Raw genomic sequence first — 22,984 nt, 5'->3', positions numbered from 1 at the left:
TACACCCCTAGGTGGTACTCTACTCACAGCCCCAACTATGAAATAAGACAGTAACAGTGCCAGGTTCACGCGGCGGTTGTAAGGATTCAATCACCCTGTTAAAATGGTGCGGCGATGGCATCAGACCTCATCTAACTTCACAAGGGGGAGGAGAGAAAATCACCATCATCAGCATCAGCCCAAAGCCAATCCCTACGAGATGAAGGTCAAACATACATCCACTCTCCAACCTTTTTCCCAATTCTGACACCAGCTGCCTCCACAGCACTCTCTGCTTCTCTGCTGGGTCTCTCAGCCCTCCTCTCAGCCTCTTGGCCTCTTGGCCCCTGCCCTGCTTGGGCAAGTATTACAGAACTCTTTAGCTCCACCATTAAGTGCCCAAAGGCACCCCACTCTGCCAGTAGGCCTTGAACCAAAGGCACTCACCTCTCTTGCTCGGTGGGTTGGTATGCCCACCATAGCCGCCTAACTCTGTGGGCCAGGAAGCTCACCAGCCATCTGACACTGGTCTTCTGGTTCTGCTGCCACCATTTCTCTGCTGCCACTTCTTGCCATCTCGTGCCATTTCTGGTGTTACAGCTCTCTCTCTGTCTCCTGGGTTTAGGAGGTTCTCAGCACAGGGACCCTGGGCCCAAAGGATGTGTTCCACTCCTGGCTTTTCTTGATAGTAGTGAGGTCCCCACTTAGCTTCTGGAATTGTCTCCGTTTAAGCCTAGCAGGATGGCAAAACTGACCAATTTCCTTGTTAGGGTTCCATACACCTTATTTGCATGGCCCAACCCCCCACAAGGGTTCCATGCACTGTATTTGCATAATTAGCAAGCTGTCCAAACCCCTTGGTGGACCACAAGCACCCAGTCATTTTGTGAGAGTCACAAGACCATGGCTAGAAGGGCCATATATAGTAATTCACTACACCACAGATTCAATGTGTATTAAAGTACCGAGCACAGAACATTTAACATTTTTATTTCTCCTTATGTTAACTACTGCCTTCAAACAACTGGTGCTTGTGCACTATGGCTGCCGCATGGTTGGCCCCCAACTAGACGACACCTGGGAGGTCCGTGTCCTGCACCTTCATGATGGACATGCACTTAGGAGAGCACTCTGCTCGTGGTTGATCTGAATAGATTATTCTAGAACGAGGGGTCATGCGACCAACATTCGTGGAGGTGGCCTCCCACGACATGAGAGGGGTCTCACTGCTCCTTTCACATGTTGAAAGAGGACAGAGTCTTGGTTAAGTTTATTTTGGCTGCAAGTAACAGACACCCATGTCTCATGAGCATAAGAGAAAAATGTGGGGATGTATTATGAGGACATGGGGGGGTGGGGCATAAAACCCAGGACTTGGCCCCTCTCACAGGGACTGAGGCAAAGACTCAGAAAACCCCAGGTTCCTGATGCCAAATCCTCAACCCCTCCGCACCCCCACAGCCCCCACTTCTTTCTCTTAGGGCAGGGGGTGTTGTGAGTCAGAACATTTAACAACTGCTGCACCAGCATGCAGAGTGGCTAAGCTCCCTCCTTTTGGTGGCTGAGGCCTGGAGCCCCCGGGTGGCCAGCTGGGTATGTTGTGAGAGGTCTACTGGGTCCTGAGTTCGGGTCAAAGGGGCTCCAGGCAGTGGCAACATTTCCAAGCCAGTACAGAGTATGTTCAGTACTTTAACACCTGTGCAGCCAGACCAGCCAACACCACCGCCTGTTCTGTTTCCAAGAGAAATCAAGGTAAGAGTGAGACGTTTTCTTGCCTCACATGTAATGCAAGACCCAGGTCTTCGCAGCTTAGCAGTGGTACAGCTTGTCCAACCTCAAGCCTTGCTCTTGCCTTTCTGAACTGAGCATAGATTTATTTTTCATCTGCCTCCAAAGCTGACCCCACCCCATTCTTATGAAGAAAAAATGAATCTGTTCAGCCATGTCTGTCTGTCTCCTAAACTTGGTCCTTGTATCGTCTTGGATCCCTTTAGTTGTGACAAAATTCCAATCAAATTAGATTGAGAAAAAAAGGGGCAGGGGGAGAGGAGAGTGATTGCATTACAAAGTGAGAAACTCCAAGGTAGGCTTCAGTTCCAGCTGAATCCAGGTGCTCACCCACTCACAGAGCTCTGTACTTACTTCTCCACACTGGCTTATCAGTAGGTTGCCCCAGGTGGATGCCTCACAGCTCACTTTGTTCTCTTTGGTTATCAAAAAGAGTTCAAAATTGTTCATGTTCTAGTTGTAGGTTTCTCTTATTTAAGGATATACTCATTTCACTGCTAAGCGTACCACCCTCCTAAAGTACAGTTAGGACTGGAGTGCAGCTGCCAGGGGTTTGAAACGTGCCCACTGCCTGCTCCAAGAGCTCTTCCCAGGGTGTGTCCTCATTGGGCTGGACACTGAGGGCCTAGGAAACACGAAGGCCTGTCTGGTGGCCAGAACCAAGACCTGCACTAGGGTGGGGGCTCCTACAACAATCTGCCGGAAGTGTAGAGGGATGGGCAGGCTCGGACTCCTCGAGGCTAAAATTGCACAGCAAATGGTGTGATTGGGATGTATGTTTACAGGCTGATAAAACTAGGACAATCTCCTGAAAATGCTTGTATTCACAATGGACTGACTGAAGGTGAGGAATGGCAACTGTCCATATTAGAGAGCAGAATTTCTTCATTAACTGGCAGCTGGTAGAGATTACACTGGTGCTGGAGCCTCCACCAGCCCTGGGTACCGCTCCTGTGTGGTGTGGTCCTCACCAGGGGGCATCATGGTCTCGTGGGCGGGGGTTGGGGGGACACTGGGGAAAACATTGAGAGCACAGGATGGCAGACAGGCAGAAGCTGACAGACGCTGAGGCGCATTGGCCAGAGGGTTGGAGGAAGAATGCCTGGCTGGCAAGGACAACCAGGGTGTGGGTCCCAAGAGCTTGACACCTGAGGGCATCTGGGGAAACTGGGCTGTTGGGTGAAGGTGAGCCCTGGGGCTGCAGGTCAGCCAGGTATCCTGCCAGCTCTGGGGAAGGAGGCCTGCACAGGAAGAAGGGGGATGGGCATGCCAGGAAAAGGAGACTGTCCCCTGCTTGTAAATAATGATAAAATGTGCAAGCTGTTGGTAAGTGGCCATCACTGATGGAAGTGGGTGTCTCCTCACTTAATCCTCACAGCAGTGACAAGTGCTGACAGCCAGAAGCAGTTACAACTATTACTATTGGCTCCGAGGTGCGACTGGAGCTCAAACTCAGGCTGCCCAAGGCCAGCGGCCCCTCCTTTCACCACCACACCAGGCAGAGGTGAGAAGGCAGGGGCTCTGCATGGTGGGTGGTGCAGCTGGGGTTGCACCTGAGCTGGTTAGCGCCCAGGTGCAGAGCAGCTGGACCTGGGCTGGAGCCAGGAGGCCTGGGAGCCCAGGGCCCCAGCCAGCGAGCAGAGGGGGTCTAAGGAAGGCACAAGGAAGGAGATGGTTGGCTTTCCAGTGAGGAGGTTCCTAGTGAGCACACAGAAAAGGGGCAGGGCGAGCTATCTTGGATTTCATACTGAGCAGTTTGGCCTTGATCTTGATGCCCTGGGCAAATGCCCAGGAGAGGGAAGTTGAATTGATTGATTGATTGATCTGAAGCTGTAGCCATGGTGGTCCTGTGTGTGTGATAGGCTGGTGGATGGAGTATTTGGGCAGCGAGAACAGTGAAGGGGCTTTGCAGAATTCCAGGCACAAGGGGGTGAGTTCAAAAGAGACTTCGCAACTCAAAGTGCAGTGTAAACCAAAATAAATAAATAAATAAATCATTACCATCGAGTTGATTCTGACACACAGTCTAATCGCCAAGCTGTAAATTCACGGGCCTCAAGGACACTTTACAAGGAAAGTCTGAGGGTGAAGACACTGTGTGCAGCCGTAGGGCACCCTCTGTCATATTTACAGAAGTAATATTCACACTAGCTTTTGCACATCTGTTTACTAATTCTGGTTTCTTAATTTAATCCTGGTCTCCACAGCAGGCTAAACACTAATCTCCCCGAATGTGTTGCCTGGTGTCTGTGGGACCAGTGCCCCTTCCGGTTGGTGAAAGGTGCTGTCAGGAACAAGGGTGAGCTGGACTTGGTGGATTGAGGGGTGGTAAATTGGATGCAAAGAGCCCTAGTGGCCAAGTGGTTAGGCTGCTAAATGAAAGGTTGTTGGTTTGAACCCAGCATCCACTCTGTGGGAGAAAAGATCTGGTGATCTTCTCCCCTAAAGATTACAGTCTTGGAAACCCTGTGGGGCAGTTCTACACTGTCTTATAAGGTCACCGTGAGTCAGAATCAACTTGATGGCAGCAGGTTTAGTTTTGGAAGTTGGATGCTTAAAGCGCTCCAAATGGGACAGTCCCGAAGTCACTGTTGAGGATTTGGGTCCACTTGGGATAAAATGTTCACATTTAACTCAGAGACACTTAAGTGGCTTTCACTAGCAGGAAGTGAGATCTGGGCTGAGCTGCAACAAGCAGAAACTATAGCCTGCCTGGGGACCCGTAGATGACAGACAGCCCATGGTGGCCTGGTGGGCCCCAGAGAGCCCAGGGTCACCCAGGGCACCAATCTTAGGGAAGCGCGGGGCCAGACCCTCGGGCTCATGACCTGTGCTGAGGGCCCAGGTCCGTGTTTGGGGGACGCCCTGGAGGGCGCCAGGTCTCCATGGCAGTTCTGCTTAAACAGTAAGTTTGGAAAGCGAAGCAGAAGCAACGGGGCTGCCGAGTCTCTGGAAAATGTTGGCTCAGGTGAAAGGCTCTGGCACCCGGAGGGGCTTTTAGAGTCTCTTAGCTTCTATGGGTGTATTTGCCCCAATAATCCACAGAACAACAGTAATCTAAAAATAGTCTTGTTTTCTGTCCTAAGCTTCTTTTAACTTTGTTAGTCATCGCCAATTCTTAAAATAAAATCCGGGAGCGTCTCTCCTAGTAGCAACTATAAACAAACCCCGGGACTCCTCCGGAGGAGGAAGAAACCGAGGAAGGAGGCCGAGGAGGGGCCCTGGGGCCGCAGGGCCGAGACTGGACCGCGGTGGCCAGAGGAGGGACCCGGCCGGCCGGCCTCTAGCTGGACGCACCGCCCCCGGAACTGCGCGCGCCTGGAGCGCGGCCACCGTGGTCCCGGCAACGGCATTAAACAGAGGGAAACAGAGCGGGATTCCGTCACCGGGGGGGGGGGGGGGGGGTTGGGAATAAGGGGCGCATTGAGAGCGCGCGGGCAGGAAAGGAGGGGGCCAGTGGGCTGGGCCGGCGCGCACGAGGGAAGGGGAGGGAAGAAAGTGGAGGGGGGAAAGCAGCAGCACTACCCCCCAAGCTCCTGTCCCCAAGGCCAGCGCAGCCAGCTTCCCGTCCGGCCGCGTGGCCTTCGGGTCCCCGCAGGTGATTGAGGGGCGCGGGGCCCAGCCAGGCCTCCCCCAACCTCGGGAGCGACCCCTCCCTCCCCACAGGCCCCCAAGACCCGCTCGGCCCCTCAGTTTGCCTGGGTCCCGCGTTGTAAGGCGCTAGCAGCCACGGGACGGGCTCGCTGGGTCTCCGCCCCGAAGGCGCCTTTGTACGGCCCGCCCCCTTCTGGAAGGGTGGGTGGCGGAAACTCTCCGGCAAAATCCTGGCACCCAGGGGCTGGGGACACCAGTACCTACGAAAGGCTTTTTAAAGAAGAGGAGGGAAGGGGCGTGGCCCTGGCGCCCCCTGGCGGCGGCATCTGTCTCCCGATGTACCCCCTCCCCGCCCCCGGCCAGCCCGGGCCTCCTCGCGGGGTCTCCTCCACCCCTTGGCTCAGCTCAAACGCGCCCTGGGGGACCCAGACCGCGCCAGCCCAGGTCTCGTGGGAGTAGCGACACCTGAACTCTGCTCTGGCTTCCCCGGACTCCGGCTGGGGACGGCCCCGACGCCATCCTGCCCGGCTCGGTACCTGCGGCGGGAAAAGAGGCTCTCAGCTCTGCCGCGTGGACGCCGCTGGGAAGACCTGCAGACGGTGGGGCGCGAGGGCGCCGCTCCCGCCGAGAAGCTTGATGTCCCCTAACACGTGTCCCTCATGTCCCCGGGTCCCACCGGGGCAGTCGCCGAGCACGCCCCCTCCCCTCGTAAATCCGCGGCTCAGACACGCTTTTACTTTGGGGTTTATTTTAAACCGCGTCGGGGTGTCGTGCAGTGGATTTACGACTTTTGTACCCCAGACGTCTTCCCCGCCCTAACACTCCAACCCCTTCCATCCAACGGCAGCCAGAAAATGTGGTCCTGTCTGGCGCTGGCGGCGCCCGCGGAGATGCGGGAGTTGGAGCGAGGAGGGTGAGGCGGCGAGTCGAGGAAGCAGGGTCCCCGCGCCCCACCAGACCCCGCACTCGGGGCGGGGCCGGGCTGCGCGCTGGCCCCTCGCCCCGCCGCGACACCCGGGCTGCTGGGCTCCGCGGGCCGAGCGCCCTGCCTGCGGGCGGGCCCGAGCGGCCATCTGGTAGCAATTTAGCGGGACGGGAATTTCCTCTCCCGGGCCTGCCAGTGGAAGCTTTTTCCAAATTTCCACCGCGGGGGAAGCCTGCGACTTGACATAATGACTTCAACATGGGGCGTCCTGCACCCCGGCGCCCCCCGCCCCATTCCCGCCGAGCGGGGCTGCTCTCGAGGCGCGCGGGGACCCCGGCGTCCGGGCGCGCTGCCGCCCCCGCGCCTACCGCCGGCCAGCGCGGCGCTCGCGACTCCCCCGGGCCGCGCCGGCCGGGGCGGGAGGGCGTGATGTCACCGCGGGCGGGGGGGGCGGCGGGCGGCGGGAGGCGGGGGAGGTGTTTTCCAGCTTTAAAAAGGCAGGAGCTGAGCGCGGCCCTGCGTCAGAGCGAGACTTGGAGACTCCGCAAACTCCCGGGCAGGGTCGCTGGCGCCGAATCCGAGCGCAGGGGACCGGGAACGGGGAGCGCACCCCTCCGAGGCTCCCGCCGTTCCGCGGGTCACAGGCAGCAGCCGGGCCCAATACGCGCCCCTCAATGACATCCCCGCGGGGGGCGCGGCGCTGAGCCTGGCCCGGGAGCGCTTCCGTCGGGGCGACGCGCGCCACTTTGCGCTGGGAGGACGCGCCCCCGAGGCGGGCACAGCCGGCGGGGAGGCCGCGGGGCGCGGGGCGCGGGGCCCGCTCCTTGTTGGGCTCCTCCTGCTCCTCGCCGCCGCCGCCGCGTGGATGCCAAGTTCGAGTTTTCCAGTCCCTTCCAAGTTTCCACTCGGCCCTACGGCTGCAGCCTGCGGGAGCGGACACACCGCGGGGCCCGCGCAGCCCGCTGTTGGCACCATGAAGTCGGCGGAGGAAGGTAACCCGGTGCGGCCGCTCCTGGCCCGGCCCCGCGCGCCCCCAGCCCCATGCCTGCCCCGCGCCCCGTGCCCGCCGGCCGCCTGGTGACACCGCAGGGTCCCGGGCCTGGACTCAGGCCGGGTGAGCGCGGGGTTGGCGCGGCGCGGACAGGCGCGGAGGGCGCGGCTGCACTGATTGGGAAGCGGTGTCCCCCTGGTGTTTCCCCACAGCAGCCTTGATTTTGAATGCGACTTTTTGCCAATAGGTGTCTCCTCTTCTCTTGTGCTGACTGCACGAACTTGGCCTTCGCTTCTGGAGTCGAAAGGCAGATTCTGGCTGTAGGAAATTCAGCTAAAATAAAATAGATTTGGGGGCCGGACGAGGGTAGCGCTTTGGGAAGAAGAGTGATTTCTTGGGAAAGAGGCGCCCATGCCGCTGGAGGTCCTGGCGTTCTGCACCTCTCCTGTGTGCTTTGTCTAGGCGCTGCTTTTTCTTTAAAAGCTGTGCTTTGCAAAGTGACTTAAGTTTGTTAAAAAGCCTGGGCGGCTCTGTGTGGCTCGCTATGATGCTTTGTGGTAGAAAGGCAGGACTAAAAGTAACAAGATGCGGCCTCTAATTGAAGTCATTTTGATGTCTTATAGAATTTAAACTTCCCACCAAAGAAAATGTTTCAGGACTTGAAAAGTGACCTCCAAGTTTCATGCTGCTTCTTTGCATGGGGGAAAAAAAAAGCGTAACTTTTTGGCCCTGAAATCCTGTGTCTGCTCTTCTCTCCTGGTAAGGGGGGCAGTTGTTAATTACACTATACTTGGGGACCCCTCTGCATGGCAGCCTGACTTACAAGTCAGAGCCCAAAAGCTCCATGTGAACATGCCTTCATCGTGCCTGGCTCTCCACCCCCTCAGAAGAACCGTCACAGAAACAAAAGCAGCCTACCCCGTAGCTGCTGCAGGTGCCATCCGGTAGTGTTATATTTCTGCTACAAGAGGGCAAATGCATGGTGTGAATTGGGAGGTACCTTTCCAAATTTCTTTTCAGCGACTGGATTATTTTGTTTAAATTATTTTGAGAAAGCTAGCAAGCCATTCCTGGCAGTGCATAGGCAGCCCTGTTAGGAGGGCAGACATCCTCTGACAAGCCATGGAGGAAATAGTGCTGTCTCCTTGACTGTTCTAGTAAGTAGGATGGCCCCGTGCACATTGGCCTTCAGTCCCCAAGACTGCTGCCTTTGGAAAACTGGCTTATCTTGAACAAAGACGAACTCAATACCATCAAATCATGTTGATGATCACCGTGCTCCGTGTCTGCCATGCCTTGGGTTGTGAGGTGTTCTGTATATCTTGTATTAAGGGAAGTAGGTGATGCTTTTATGCTTTTTGCCATTTCATCCCAATTTTTAAAAATGTTTAAATCTTAAACATCACATAGCATTTACACGATGAATTCTTACTCTGAGAAAGGTTTTTGGCTGCCATTTTGATTGTAAATCCTTGGATACCTATTTCAAGGTTTTTCTTATCACTGCTTTAAAAAAATAGGTCTTAGTTTCAAAGTTTAGATGTCTTTTTATTGGAACCGTCAGTATTCCATCCTGTAATGAGGAATGTTTTCTTTTACAAAGCAAGGGAAAAATCTGTGGGGATGGTGGTTATTTTTTACATTTCCTGAACAAGAAAATAAGTTTGAAAATGCCTTGGCTAATAGGCAGTCAGCTGGGTGCAATACTGCCCTTTGAATAACCGAATGTGGCTATGCTTTGTGAGGGCTAGCCAGAGAGTCTGATCTCATCCTTTAGGCAAAGGGCACAGGGGGGAAAGGCCAAGGTGTCTCCCTTGCTAGCAGGCCTGGCGAAGGCCAGGTGATTCCCTCCCTCTTGCAGAGCCTGGAGCATCGGGGTTGATGCTGGTGAGGGCCTGTGCTTGTTTCTCCCCCGTGGAGAGGCCTGGTAGGTAGTTACCCATTCAGAAGTTGCTCCATACAGAATGCCCCGAGGGTTCCCAGAGTGGCTCAGAACAAAGCCAGCCCTGTTCTCCTTCCATTTACCTTCATGGCATTCTTTCCTAATCCAGATTAGAACACACTGTGGTGCTTGCACCCTGCCTTATCACACCCAACACTCGAGCTTTGTATCCTATTAACATCCTCCGGGAGAAGCCATCCAAGCTAAACATTTCCACCAAGACACGGGTATCCGCTGAACTGGCAACTTAGATCAAGACAAGTGGGGCCGGGCCTGTGCAGGAAGAAGATATGTTCCACCCAGAGGGGCAGAGGAGCACCCCTCCAAGTGCCTGCTGGGAACCTGAAACTAGGTGGGGAGCCCGGTCAGTCTTAGGATCAAACAGCCTTGTGACCCATGTTCCTTTAAGGCCTGGGTCTGTGGAGACGTGTGCATGCAGAAAAACGTAAACCCACTTTCTTTAGAAGAGTTCAACAAGAAGTTTCAGTCTAAACAGATGATAAGGCCCAAGATCCATGCATAGTTTTTTGGTGGACATGAGAAGGTGGCTGAAGTTAAAAGTCAGAAAAGAAAGAAAATGAAATGGTATGGCTTCTCCACAGAAACCAGAGCTTCCATTTGCCTGAAGGTCAGCAAAAAGCAAACTAAAAACAACCCTCCAACATACATCTCAAACTATTATTAGCAAATAAATCAGGCCAAACTGAACTATAGTTTATCATTGGAGAAAACCAGCCATTTGACAAGGGTCACTGAGAGAGGAGTCCGGGAGGCATCACGTGATTGGCGGGTTATCTGCTTCTGGAAAAAGCAATACCCGCAGGGCCAGAGGGCCTCTAGGGCGGAAAGGAGGACACTTTCTGATGAGCAGCAGAGTTGGAAACATTAAGATTTGTACAGCCTTGTACCTCCCTCATGCATTGGGGATGCTCAACTTCTTATAAAGTCACCTTCGCCACCCCTCTTGGTATTCCAGATGTTGGTTTTTATGCGGCGCCAAGATTCTGAAGCAGTGAGGACAGCTGGGAGACAAACTAAACGGAAAGAAATGGTCCTGGGCTGGCCGAACACAGCTTCTAACAGTGTACCCGCCATGCAGCCAGCAGCCCCGTGGCCTGGCTAGAAAACCCAAAGAATGAAGGGCAGGTTACTTGTGTGTGTCTGTGTTAACCCGTGTTTTTAGGCAGTTGGGGACTAATGTGAACGGCATTACAAAAAGACCAAGGGTCACCACAAATGAACATCGGTCCGTAAGTAAAAAGCCAGAGGCAAAACGGAGGGCTGCTGTTTGCCAGCCAGCCCTGAGTAAACTAACAATTTGTAAGCAACAGCACTACTTGAGCCAAGAGAGAAAATCCGAATCCTAAGGAAAGCCTTCCATTTTCCTGGCACTTTCTGATAATATCTTTAGCAATGGGGGCTGGAAAATGTGTTCCCCAGCTTATTGCTTGAAACACGAAGGTCTTCCATAACTAGCCAGAAAGCAGCCTGTCTTAGTCGCTTTGTGCTGAAATTCAGCTCCTGCGTCCCTGACCTGGGTGCAAGTTGTAGGTTGCTGCAACAACTGAGGGGTGGGAAAGAACTTACTCCTAGAAGAGAAAGGGGCCCTGGGTTTTTAAAAATATTTTTAGACCAAATTCAGTCGCCTTGAGTGCGGTGTTGGCCCTGTGGTCGTGAATCAGTGGAGGCCGCGAATCCGGTCCCTGGCTCGGGCACGGATATTTCCCCTGGGAGCGCGAGGCTGCGGGCGAGCTCCCGCGGAAACAGACCCCGCAGAGTCTGCAGGGCGGAAGGCCCGACCCGGCCCACGGCGCTGCGGGGATGGAGGGCGGCGGGGCCGGGGTCTGCGGCCTCTTCCCGTGCCGCCGGCCCTGCGCTGCCTCGGACCCCGAGCGCAGGGCCGGGACCCCTCGGTCGCGGGGGTCGCGCGTCGCGGGCCAGGCAGAGCGGGCGCCCCCGGGGACTTTACTGCAAACTCGGAAGCGGGCGGCGGCGCGTGTTTATACAACCCGGAAACGCCGGGGGGCGGGGGGGTGCGCGAGTCGGGAGGGGGCGGGGGCGGGGCCGCGGGCGGGGTGGGGGCCGGGAGGAGGCGGGAGGCGCCGGAGTCACGTTACGCCCGGAGCGGGCGCCGCGGCCGCCCGACCCACAGGTGCCCGTCCGGCCCGACATGACGGGGCTGGGGCCGGACCAGGAGTTCGACTTCGAGTTCCTCTTTGAGTTCGACCAGAGCGACGAGGGCGCCGCCGCTGCAGCCGGAGGTGGGCTGGGCGCGGGGGCGGGGGGCGCGGGCCGGGGACTCTGGCGGCAGAGTCGCAGGGTCCCCGCGGCCGGGTCCCAGGTCCGGGCGCCGCCGGCGGAGGGAAATGCGTCGTTCAGCGGGCGGGAGAGGGCCGCCGCTCCGTCAGGTGTGTGGACCCCGCGCCCCAACACCTTGTCCAGGCTCCCAGATCAGGCACTTGGAGGAGGGGCCGGCCAGTCCCGGCGAGGCAGAGGGACGGGTTGTTCAAGGGGAAGCGAGTGTCCGAGGCACGGGGCTCGGAAACTGGGACCTGGGCACAGATGGTCAACGGCGTTGCCAGACGTGCTTAGCCGCGGGGACGGCAGCTCCTGCCACTGGGCCGGATCCTGCCTGGCCCGCCTGGCCCGGGGGCCAGAACCGCGGGCGGCCGGGTTCCCGCAGCCTGTAACCGGAGACCACCTGCAAGGACGGAAAACCGGTACAGCTCTGCCTGCCTATTGCCTCCTGAAGAGAAGAGACTAAGGGGCTGAGCTTTCAAGTTTGCATCAAAATGCACGAAAGGAGAGCCTCTTCTTTCATTTTCTCTTTTCTCTGTCAAAAATGAAGATTCCAGTTAAGCAGATAAGCAGGCCATAGATAAACTAAAGAACCTTCAGAGTGGACCCCTGATGGCCCCTAAGCTATTGGATGACAGTAACCCACTTGCAGGTCTCAGTGCCATCTGTGGCTCCAGGGCTGGGCCCTGGGCTGTCCTGAATAACCGGCCACCCAGAGCCCTTCTCCACCACCTCCCTCTCCATTCAAGTGACAAGCATCCACCATTGTGGATGGGGGATGAAGGGGTGGAGACTTGGTGCTGGTAGTTGGCAAAGACAAACCATGCGTGATTATGAGTGTATAATATTTTCCGTATCATTCAGGATTCTTCTTTGCAAAAGTGTAATGTTCATCTTTTAAGATTAGATGTTCTAGCTGGGCCGACCTGACCGGATCTTCATTACGCACCATCTCTGACTGGCTGCCTCACTCAGTTCCCTTTTCTGTGGACTGGCTGAGGTCAGCTGGAGCCAAGGCTGGCCAGGACAGGAGAGAGCTGGGACTGGAAGTGGAAGAGGCTGGCCCATGGAGGCACTTTTTACTTTCTTAGTTTGAATTATGCTGGTCTGTGATACTGGGCATAGTTTTGTAAGTTCTTTCTGGAGTTCTCTTTAATTCCCTTGCTCTTTGCATCAGTGTGTTTCATCAGAAGAGGTTTCTACCAGCACTTGACCGCCTTTTCAGTTCATTGGTAAGCATCACTAGTAAGAGTAGTAATGTGGGAACACGAACCCCACTTCTGACCTCTGGTATGGGATAGGAATGGGCTGTTGAGGAGTGCTTTCTGCCTGTGTCACAGAAAACTCTTTGCACATGTTGCTGATCTTTGGTCACCCCTCAGCCACTCCCATCCTTAAGGATGATATCTCAGCCAGAGACCACACAGACCTTTGTGAAGGTGATTCTCACTGTCTCCGGGGCCCTGCACCTCCCGGTGCCCCTACTTGCGTGGTCACTCAGCACAAACAGCTAATGATGAACCCCTACCTGACCACGGGCCTGGTTTCGTTGGGGTCCCATGGTTTCACACCCAGTTTGAAGGAGTGGGGATCACTGGCATCAGCTAGTTAGACTCTGGTTAGCTTAGGCCTCCTCACCCCCTGATGATTCGAGGGTCTGGATGACCCCTAGGGAAGCCTCCCCTTGCCCTCTGGTATGCACCCAAATATGGTTTTTGTTGGCCTTGATCTGAGAGAAACAGAACAAGTGAGGAGAGGGAGCAAGTCTCACCTGGAAGGCTTTGCCCTCCAGAGCCCCAGCCAGCTCTGTATCCTGCGGACTAGCTTGCTCCCGACTTGTTTAGAGCTCAGGTTAGAACTTGGCTGAGAGAGTCTGGAGGCTGCCTTAATTAAGCATTACTGTGCACGCCCCCCGCCCCCTTCCCCGTGCCCCGCAGCCCTCTCAGGGAGAAAGCTCCAGTTAATGCCTCCTGGAGCTCAGCAGATCCAGGGAAGCCTGGACCCAGGAAGGCTTCCTGGGCTCCTGCCCTTGGGCCTGGCATTTACCTGGGCTGGAGGGAAAGAGGCTCAGGTGAAGTGAGAAAGATGTGGGCAGGGAGGTGGCAAGGTCTCCTTCTGTCTTTTAGCGGTATCAGAAAGCACTTCTAGAAAACATTTCTTTTTTTATATGTTTTTCTTGTAGAGACACATGTTTTTTCTTCTTTTTGTGATTATCATTAATTTTTACATTACACTGCCATACGTATTCTCACATTAAACTCCCCAGCTCTTAATGGGTGATAGAAATGGCTTCACGTTATTTCTGAGAGGAGTCTGCATATAAATAAATGGATGAATGAATAGAACTGGGCTAGAATGAGGAGCAAGGTGATGCTGCATTTTATAGATTACATGGAATACAGAAATTTATACGTTGTCACAAAGGACACAGTGGCACGTGAAGCAGCGGTCCCTCGAGCTGTCGACTGTTACTCAGTGAAGGCGACGCCATGTTCAGCCAAGTTCAGAGCAGGTATCCTACCGAAGGGCTGGCCGGGTGAGGGTGGGCTGGCCGGTTCTGAGCAGTCCTGAGTGTAGCTGTCCAGAGGCGTCAGCGTGGTCAGCTGGTGGATGGGAGCACTAGTCCAGCCCTGTGGTGGCCCCTGTTTGTATCTCTCATCCCCCACCTGCTTTTATTCAGCTTTTTGCTCTTCCAGGCCTGATAGCTCTCAGTGGGCATTCTGATGAAGGGAAGTGCTTACTTATCTTTAAAGCACTTGATGAGTGCAAACAGTGGATAGTTACTATTGATTAGGAGGAAGAAAAAATACTTTCTTGAAAAAAGTTTTGCCCCAGGCAAGGAAAGGGTGATATCCCCCAGCCCAGGGCCCAGGAGGAGCAGCAGGGGCAGAGTGGGGGGTTCCCCTCTGCCCCTCCAGGGAACCTCCCTAAGCCCCCCAGCAGGGCTCCCCCTGCCCCTCTGGGTGGAAGAAAATCACTGGTTTGCTGTCAGCTGTTCGGTGGGTGTGGCTGCTGCTTCCCGCCTGAAGGCGCTTGTTTTCGAAGTTATTTTGGCCTGCCCAGTGCTGCCAGTATTGTCGCCGTGGCAACTCAGAGGAAACTGATGAGGCCTCTGGGTGGCGGTCTGGACTCCCTCCAGCGGAGACACCTCAGGGCTGCGGTGGCTAAGTTTGCCTTTCTCCGCTCCGCTGGGGCTGTGTCGTGTGCACTGAGAGGAGTGACAGTCTGGAAGAATTTTTATTTTCAGCAACATTCTCACCCAGGAGCCTGCCCGTTGTGTGGGCTGGTCAGCCACGGGCAGGAAACCCGAAGGGAGGAGCCGGCAAGGACACAGCTCCTGCTCATCATAACTGCCTAGCAAGGAAAGTCTCAGACGAGAATTAAATTCGGAAAGTGTGCTGGCTAAAGCCCAGCGCTTTAGGGAGAGCAGTAAGCTCTTGAAGACAGCAGCTTCGCCTGTCGCAGCTTACCTGGCTCACAGTTCTGAGATGGCCGGTCACAGCAGAGTCTTTTGGATGATCAGGATGTTTTAGCTTTATGTCGTTTCCTCAAAGGGCGGGTACAGCTACTAGTGAACAACATGGATACTTCTTAATTCCTTGGAGATGGAGACTGTGGAGATGGTTACTTGACATGATACAGTGAGGACAGTCTGGGGAGAGTTTCAGTGTCTCTTGAAGGGCAGTGCGCCAGGGGCCACATCCTCGGTGGGATTAAGGACCCTCGAGAGGCTCCTGTATGTTTATTTATTTACGTAACATTAAATATTGTTTATTTGCTACTGTAATGAGGCCATTCTAGTTGCCTTTGTAAATCTCCTTGCTGGCAGATTGTTGAGCGGACAGTGGAAAGCTGCTGTCGCTGTCTGTCACACTGATGGGCCACAGCCTGCCCAGGCCGCTGTGGAGGCTGCGGGTTGGGTGCACTAGGTAAACAGCTTCCAATGGTGCAGCCAGGGACTTTGATAGTGGTTGCAGGGACTTTGATAGTGGTTCTTTTGTAAAGTTCCAGTATGTACAAAGTTATATTCTTGCCACCGTCCATAAGGGCCTCCACTGCAAAGAGGATGTGGCATCCAGAGGCCCGAGTCTGGCCACTGACCCCTCCCAGCCTGTGTCTGGTGTCACGGCCTGTGGCTCCCCTGCAGCTGCTGCTAAAGGGCTGTCATTTAGAATGAGAATCAAACGCCATTTGTGAAGGATGAAAGTGCGACCAAGAAAACCCACGATGGCCCCAGACCCGTGCACACCCCCTTACCTCCCCTTCCATCTTCCCCCTTCCCCTCCCCGCTCTTGTTGGTGCCCATTTGAGGGCTGCAGCCCTGGAGACGGTGTTCCCCTGCCATGTGGGAAGTTTGGTGAAAACTCTGATGTATAAACTGATTAAGGGCAGGTTCCCCTGTGGTAAGTGGGGAGTGGTCTCTGTGGGAGAATAAGGCCCACCTGCAGTTTTTCTTTGTCTTGAAATGTGCATCAATATACTTTGTTCACGGCTGTTCAGAAGTAAAATCATATGCTTTTGAAATAAGTTATTTCTCCGTGTGAGACAAAATAACTGCTGGTAACTCCGGTTTGTTGAATTTGCTGCGGCCAACAGCAGCTGGGCCTACCTGAGGGTGTGCCTCTGCCCATGCTGCCCAGGCCCGCCCCCCCGCCTCCTCGGCACCCCGTCACCGTGAGCAGTGACTGCAGAGCGGGGTGGCAGGTGGGGTGCGTGCAGCGTGAACACTCTCAACATCTGAGGAGTAAGGAGAATGCAGGTTGTGTCTTCAGAGGACGAGCCACAGTTTTGTCACATTTTACTATATTAGATAATTTCGAATATGCCCTCCACGATATTTGCTTAAAAGAGTGTTGTTTCTTTTGTACTCACCTACACTGTAATGTAATGAACCCATCTTGGCAAATAGCCAGGTTCCCAAGGCATCCGTAGAAGGTGACTTTAGTAGGTGTTGAGCTCTTTAGTGGAGGCTGACATGGTATAAATCAGCCTGAACATCTCAGCGTTGCTAAGAAAGTTACTGGAAACATTTTCATTCCATGTGAATGCAGTTCTTTTGAATAGTTAAATAATTCAAATTTGAATATGGTTCAGGTGGGTAATAAAACCAAATCAAGGGGACGCTGGGGATGAGGGAGGAAAGAAGAAAAGGGGGCTCCCCAGGTGCTCCAGGCTGCAGAGTAGGGGGTCCCAACAAGGCCTTCTCCTCCAGGCAAGAGAGGGGAGGGCACTGCATGGTAGGGTGGGTGGTGGGTGCACCCAGGGAGGGAGAGGTCAGTGCTGTGGGAGGGCTTGGCCCCCGGGCAAGTTGGGGAGCTCTAACCTGTTGTTATTGTTCTAAAACTGAGAACAGGAGCGTTCCTGTATCAGATGGCCCTCCTCTCGGGCGTTTGGTTGACTGCTCATAATTAAGTTTAGGCATTTAAGGCTCTTCTTTTGTAATTTGTTTAATTAAGGAAAACTCACGGCTGGGTGAGTCGTTGTTTTTAATAAAGGCTGTGTGCTTTCTCTTTTCCTCATTGAATCAAGTTTTATTGAAATACTTTAGTAAAAGTAATGGCTCACCCAGGCAGGCCTCTGCTGGAAGTCTCCACTCTCTCCTGTCCTGGTGTGGCACCTCCTGCCAGCCAGTTTGGGAGGGGCTTGCACTTGTGGGTGGAGGGATGGGAGCCTCCTCCTTTTCCTTCCGTCAGCCCAGGTGCTTTGTCTCATAAACTCCATTTCTCCTTCAAATATGGCTTTTATTCAGAAACACTTCAGATCAGCTCCCCCATCTCCCCCTGGCATCCAGAAGCTTCAGCCTCCTCCTCACCCAGCACACCCTGTGGGCTCCCTCAGCCCGGAGGATCAGGCTGGCCCCGGCACAGGCCTGGTCCTGGCACAGACTGAGGGGCCTAACACCGGAAGTGCGAAATGGCCAGGGGTTTTACTCTTTGGAATTACCTTCCTGTCAACAAATGGCAGTTAACAGTGGAATCACTCTATCTCAAAATAAATTACAGACATGCATCACACCTTTAAGTTGGGACCCAGGAAATACAGGAATTTGTAAGTTTAGCAATCCTACAAAACCACCATTAAGGTTTGACAACCCAAAGGAAAGGCTTGGGGTTGGTAATGGCCTGGAAAGACCTGTTAGAAGGTGCTGTAGCATCTTCTCTAGTGTCAGGAGTTACATAATAAGTGGGAAGATGGACTTTATAGTATAAATTTAATATTTAGTACACTGTTTAGTATTTCTGACATCTTCATGCCTAGTACTTTTTAGAATTCTGAAGTGGACAGCTTGGTTTAAAATGGAAATTCGTTCTTATTTTAATGTTAGATTGTTAGCGTGTCTCTACCAGAAAGAAGGATTATAACAAGCAGGTGGGCTCAGCAGTCAGTCTGGTGTGTGTCCTTGAGTCTAACCATCCTGACAGAGAGAGGGAGGGAATTAACTTTGGTCTGCCCCAGAGACCGGCCTCGTCCGGATTCGAGGTCCCATGAGGCCAGAAAACACCTCATTGGGGACATGGCGATAGTGCTAGTTATTAACAAAACTATTTGCTGAAGAAACGTATTTCCGGTGGATTTGGCACATATGGGAGGTCCCTGGGGCAGGAATTCTTTGCTCAGGAGTGAGACAAAAACCAGGAACTAGGGGAGGAAAGCATTTACCTAACTTTTATTTTAGAATACATCCAACGTAGTAAAACTACTTGTTGAGGTCTGATTACTAAGACACCTGCCATATGATATACATTCACACTCACTTTGTGAATATTTTATTTGTTCATCGTTAAGAAGGCACTTTCTTAACACGATGGCACTTTCTACACCTCTATCCCTATCTTGGTGTAGTGGTTAAGACCTCGGCTGCTAACGAAAAGGTCAGCAGTTTGAATCCACCAGCCGCTCCTTGGAATCCCTCTGGGGCACTTCTCTCTCATAGGGTCCCTATAAGTTGGAATTGACTCAACAGCAGCGACGAGTTTGGTTTTGGCTGTATTTGGTTGAACTATACTTGGTTGCACTAACCAATGTATGACTTTTGCTTGAAGAGAGGTAGGTACTGTTGATACCTTCCCCTCTCTGGAAGACTAATTCCCTTTTTTTTTTGGAAATTAATAGACGTTATTTTTTTAGAGCAGTTTTAGCTTACAGAAAAATTGTACAGAAATTGCTGAGTTCTCATCTACCCCCTCCCTTCCTGTACAGTTTCTCCTAATGTTAACATCTCCATGCCTGTGGTACATTTGCTAACAATTGATGAACCAATATTGGCACAATGTTATTGAATAAAGGCCACAGTTTAGGGCTCTCTCTGTGTTTCCAGTCATGTGGCTTTTGACAAATGTGTAATACTGTCATGTAGCCACCATTACAGTGTCGTGCAGAATCATGTCACTGCCCTAAAAAAGCCCTGTGCTCACCTGTTCACTCCTCCCCCTCCCCCGGCAAACACCAGTCTGTGTGGTTTTGCCTTTTCCAGGACGTCACACAGTTGGAATCCTACAGTTCGTAGCTTATACCCAGCTTTTTCTTTTTCTTTTTTACTACTCAAAGTCCTGGTTAGGATGATTTGGGAAATGTTGGGCCAGCCAAATAGGGGAAGAACCCCTGAGTCTTTGTACTATTAAAATGTGCATATGACTATAAAGAGGAAAAAACTGCCAAGGCGTATCTTTTAAATAAGTAGCGAAGAAGAATTACAAACTAAAAAAGTAAAAACTGGTAGCAGTTACAAAGTGGTAAAGAAAGGACTTTCCCACGGTAGCTGCGAGAATGGGTAACCCAGGGTCCTGACAGATAGAGTGCTGTCCAGGCTGCAGCGGCTCCATCTTTGGTCTCCCACCTTCCACTTTCTCCTGGTGGTCAGACCCCACGTAGGAGCTTGAGCCAGCTGCTTAAAATGTACAATCAGTCATGCTTCCTTTCTCCAACGCCAGCTTCCCACCCCTCTGGCCTTCCCTTCTTGGAGGCGGGGTGGGCCTGTCTCTACCCTTTGAGCCCCAGGCTGGTATGGTATGGGCCCCCAGGTGTGAGTTCCCATGTGTGTACCCCCTGTGTGTGGGCCTCCAGTGTGGGCCCCCAGGTGTGTGCCAGGGCGGGTATGGAGGTGGCTGCTCTCTTGGAGCCAAAGGACAGGCAGTGTGTGGTTTGCCCTCGTCCTGCTTGGGGAGAGGCTGGGGCCCTCTGCAAAGGCCTGTCCCCAGGGGTCCAGAAACCCATGGGGTGGGCATTCCTGGGGTCACAGGCAGCCTGGCCTGGGGCCCCCTTCTTTGTGGAACATCCACCCTCTCTTTCTGGAAGCTGCCCCTAGAGGCAAGCAAGATGGGGTCTGCGCAGGCTCAGGCCCCACTGGGGTCCAGATGGTTCCATGGCACTGGACTCAGCTGCCCCTGCCCTGGGGGGGTTCTGTACCCCAGAAAGACTCCATCCTCTTTGGGAGCTTGCTTCTTCCTCAGCATCTCCATGGAGACTGGGGACCACCCAGGCTCAGAAGGGGGACCTACATGAGCTCAGCCAGGGCAGAGGGGCCCAGACCCACTCTCAGATCCAGCAAGCAAGCAGGTTCTGTTCTGTGCTTTGCAGGCAGCGATGGTGGAAAATCGGTGCTTTTGTGCTCCATGTTGAGTTTGTGTGCTGGAGCTATGCCTAAATTCAATGCCTGTCTCTTCTCTGACTGAACAGTGGTGCCTTTCCTTTCCATAAGTCTTTATAGTCTCTCGGAGAAGTATTGCTTGTCGACTTAGTCATCTGTGAGGGCTGCTGCAGGCCTTTGCAGACTTTTGTGGGTCTGACACCAAGGTTGAAAGGTACCATGCTGTCTTTCCAAAGACCCGCATGTGACTCTGTGGGCTGATGGTAGAGGGCTATGTGAGCAGTCTGAGGCCTCAGGCTTCTCCACCTTGAATGAAGTGCGAGAGGACAGCATTTGTGTCAGGTGGGACTTGAGTATGATAAAACTAAGACTCTTGGTCCCCAGTGCGGTCGAAGAATCTTGGTAGCAGGATTATAAAATACTGTATTTTTGAAGAGAGTTGTTGAGTGGCTAATTCTGGAAACGTGACGATGGAAGTAGTTACCGCCAGCTTGGGGTGCTAGACCTATCCATCTCTGCTGGTGAATGTGATGAGGCTTGGGTGGGGGCTCTTAGATCCCTGGTTCTCGGGCTCACCTTGTGAGTTTCTGGGCCACATCAGAGCAGAAGGGTGGCGCTGCTTGTGCGTGAAATGTCTTTGAGCCGGTGCACTTGAACTCAGAGACGGGGCCTAGAGTTTCTATCAGGGACCTTGGAATACCTGTCTCTAGGCATACAGTAACGAGGTACTGAGGTGTGATAACAGTCTTTTCAAGTTGGAGACCCAGAAACTAGGCCTTCCTGTTAGAATAATTATACTAAGTAATAACTTTTGAAAAGATCTTGCTGAGGTAGAATGAACACATAAGTAGCGGTTCTTACGCTTTGCTGCATGTGCTGAGGTGCTTTTCCTTGAGAGGGATTCCTGGGCCGAGAGCCAGGACCAGGACTCTGAAAGGGGCCCCAGAATCTGTGTCTTTATTCACCCCCCGAGGCATCTCCTTTACAGCCTGTGGTGAGGAAATGCTGCGTCAGAGCCCTCGGCAGTGACTAAAAAAACAAAAACCTGTGAAAATCTCCCTCAGCATCTGCGTTTCTCTCTAAGACACATTTATTCTATTTGCTCACTTGTTCATTTGTACACTAGACTAGCTGAGTACCTTTAATGGGCCAGGCACAGTCCTGGGCCCCCAGAAGGGCAGTGGAAGAAGACAGACAGGAGCCCTTGCCCTCACAGACTCAGATTCTACTGGGCAAGAGACATGAGTGAAAGGCATACCTAGTGTGACTGTGATTCATGTTCAGGAGAAAGATGAAACCAGTGTTAGGGGACTTTTGCGTAAAGACCGGAAGAAAGTGAGGGTGCCCAGGGGTGCAGAGGCCCTAGGGGTGTCGATGTGCTGCTAGGGGCATAAGAGGGAGGGAGAGGAGGAGGGCAGAGGGCAGTGGGTAGTGTGAGGGCCTGCCAGTGGATGAAAGGGCTTTGGGTGGCCCAGAGCATCGGCCTGACGCCATTTTCAGAGGCCGCTCTGCTGAGGGGCGGGCCTGGCACCGGGAGCCAGCAGTCAGGTGGAGGGGTCCATGTTGGTCTGTAGGCAGGGGGCTTGTGCCACTAGATGAATAGCCCCTCATGCTAATCTTCTTCCTTCCAGAGCACTACAGCTATGCATCCTCCGGTATCAGTTCTGGCCTACCACTCAGCACAGCACACCCCGCACTGCCAGCCCCATGCCATGACCTACAGACGTCTAACCCCGTCATCTCCGTCCTCCCATCGACAGGCCACCCCTCGGGCTATGGGGGCACAGTGGACAGTGGGCCCGCCGGGTACTTCCTGCCCTCAGGTGGCACCCGGCCCAATGGCGCCCCAGCCCTGGAGAGCCCCCGCATCGAGATCACATCCTACCTGGGCCTGCACCACGGCAGCAACCCATTCTTCCATGACGTGGAGGTGGAGGACACTGTCCCCGGTGCCAGGCGGGCACCCTCCACGGCCACACTGCCTCTGCCCGGCCTCGAGGCCTACAGGGACCCCACCTGCCTGAGCCCGGCCAGTAGTCTGTCCTCCCGCAGCTGCAACTCCGAGGCCTCCTCCTACGAGTCCAACTACTCGTACCCCTACGCCTCCCCCCAGACGTCCCCCTGGCAGTCTCCCTGCGTGTCCCCCAAGACCACTGACCCTGAGGATGGCTTCCCTCGCGGACTGGGGGCCTGCAACCTGCTGGCCTCGCCACGGCACTCACCGTCCACCTCACCGCGGGCCAGCGTCACCGAGGAGAGCTGGCTGGGCCCTCGCGGCTCCCGGCCCTCCTCGCCCTGCAACAAGCGCAAGTATGGCCTCAATGGCCGGCAGCCGTCCTGCTCACCACACCCCTCGCCCACCCCGTCCCCGCAGGGCTCCCCACGTGTCAGTGTCACTGATGACACCTGGCTGGGCAACTCCACGCAGTACACCAGCTCGGCCATCGTGGCAGCCATCAACGCCCTGTCCACCGACAGCTCGCTGGACCTGGGTGACGGCGTGCCCGTCAAGGCTCGCAAGACAACGCTGGAGCACACAGCCGCCATGGCGCTCAAGGTGGAACCAGCCAGTGAGGACCCTGGCACCACCCCACCTGCCGCCACCTTCTCCCCGGAGGAGTTTCCTGCCTTTCAGCACATCCGCAAGGGCGCCTTCTGTGACCAGTACCTGTCGGTGCCTCAGGCCCCCTGCCCCTGGGTGAAGCCGAAGCCCCTGTCCCCAGCTTCCTACATGAGGTAAGTCACTGCACTTGGAATGGGCTGAACACCAGGGCCTAATAAGACAAACCAAGAAAACCCAAACCAGCTGCCCTTAAGTCAACTCAGACTCATGGCAACCCCATGTGTGTCACAGGGTTTTCAGTGGCTGATTTTTTGGAA

General features: G+C 54.2%; 1 protein-coding gene across 5 annotated transcripts in view; it reads left to right on the top strand.

The window, feature by feature from the left end:
- The first annotated feature begins 7,093 nt into the window (after positions 1 to 7,093).
- Positions 7,094 to 22,984, top strand: part of NFATC1 (nuclear factor of activated T cells 1) — a 126,466-nt gene continuing 110,575 nt past the window's right edge. For 3 of the 5 annotated variants that reach the window (XM_064294371.1, XM_064294370.1, XM_064294369.1), the window contains exons 1-2: positions 7,095 to 7,278; positions 21,736 to 22,840. In XM_064294371.1, the coding sequence (XP_064150441.1) occupies positions 7,152 to 7,278; positions 21,736 to 22,840 (1,232 nt within the window). In that variant the 5' untranslated portion in view covers positions 7,095 to 7,151. Of the gene's footprint in view, positions 7,279 to 11,337; positions 11,481 to 21,735; positions 22,841 to 22,984 lie in introns of those variants that run through there. The other 2 variants (XM_064294367.1, XM_064294368.1) reach the window with 2 other exon arrangements.

Source organism: Loxodonta africana, chromosome 11, assembly GCF_030014295.1.
Source record: "Loxodonta africana isolate mLoxAfr1 chromosome 11, mLoxAfr1.hap2, whole genome shotgun sequence".
NCBI classification, from domain to species: Eukaryota; Metazoa; Chordata; class Mammalia; order Proboscidea; family Elephantidae; genus Loxodonta; species Loxodonta africana.
This window is presented reverse-complemented; position numbering and strand designations above follow the sequence as displayed.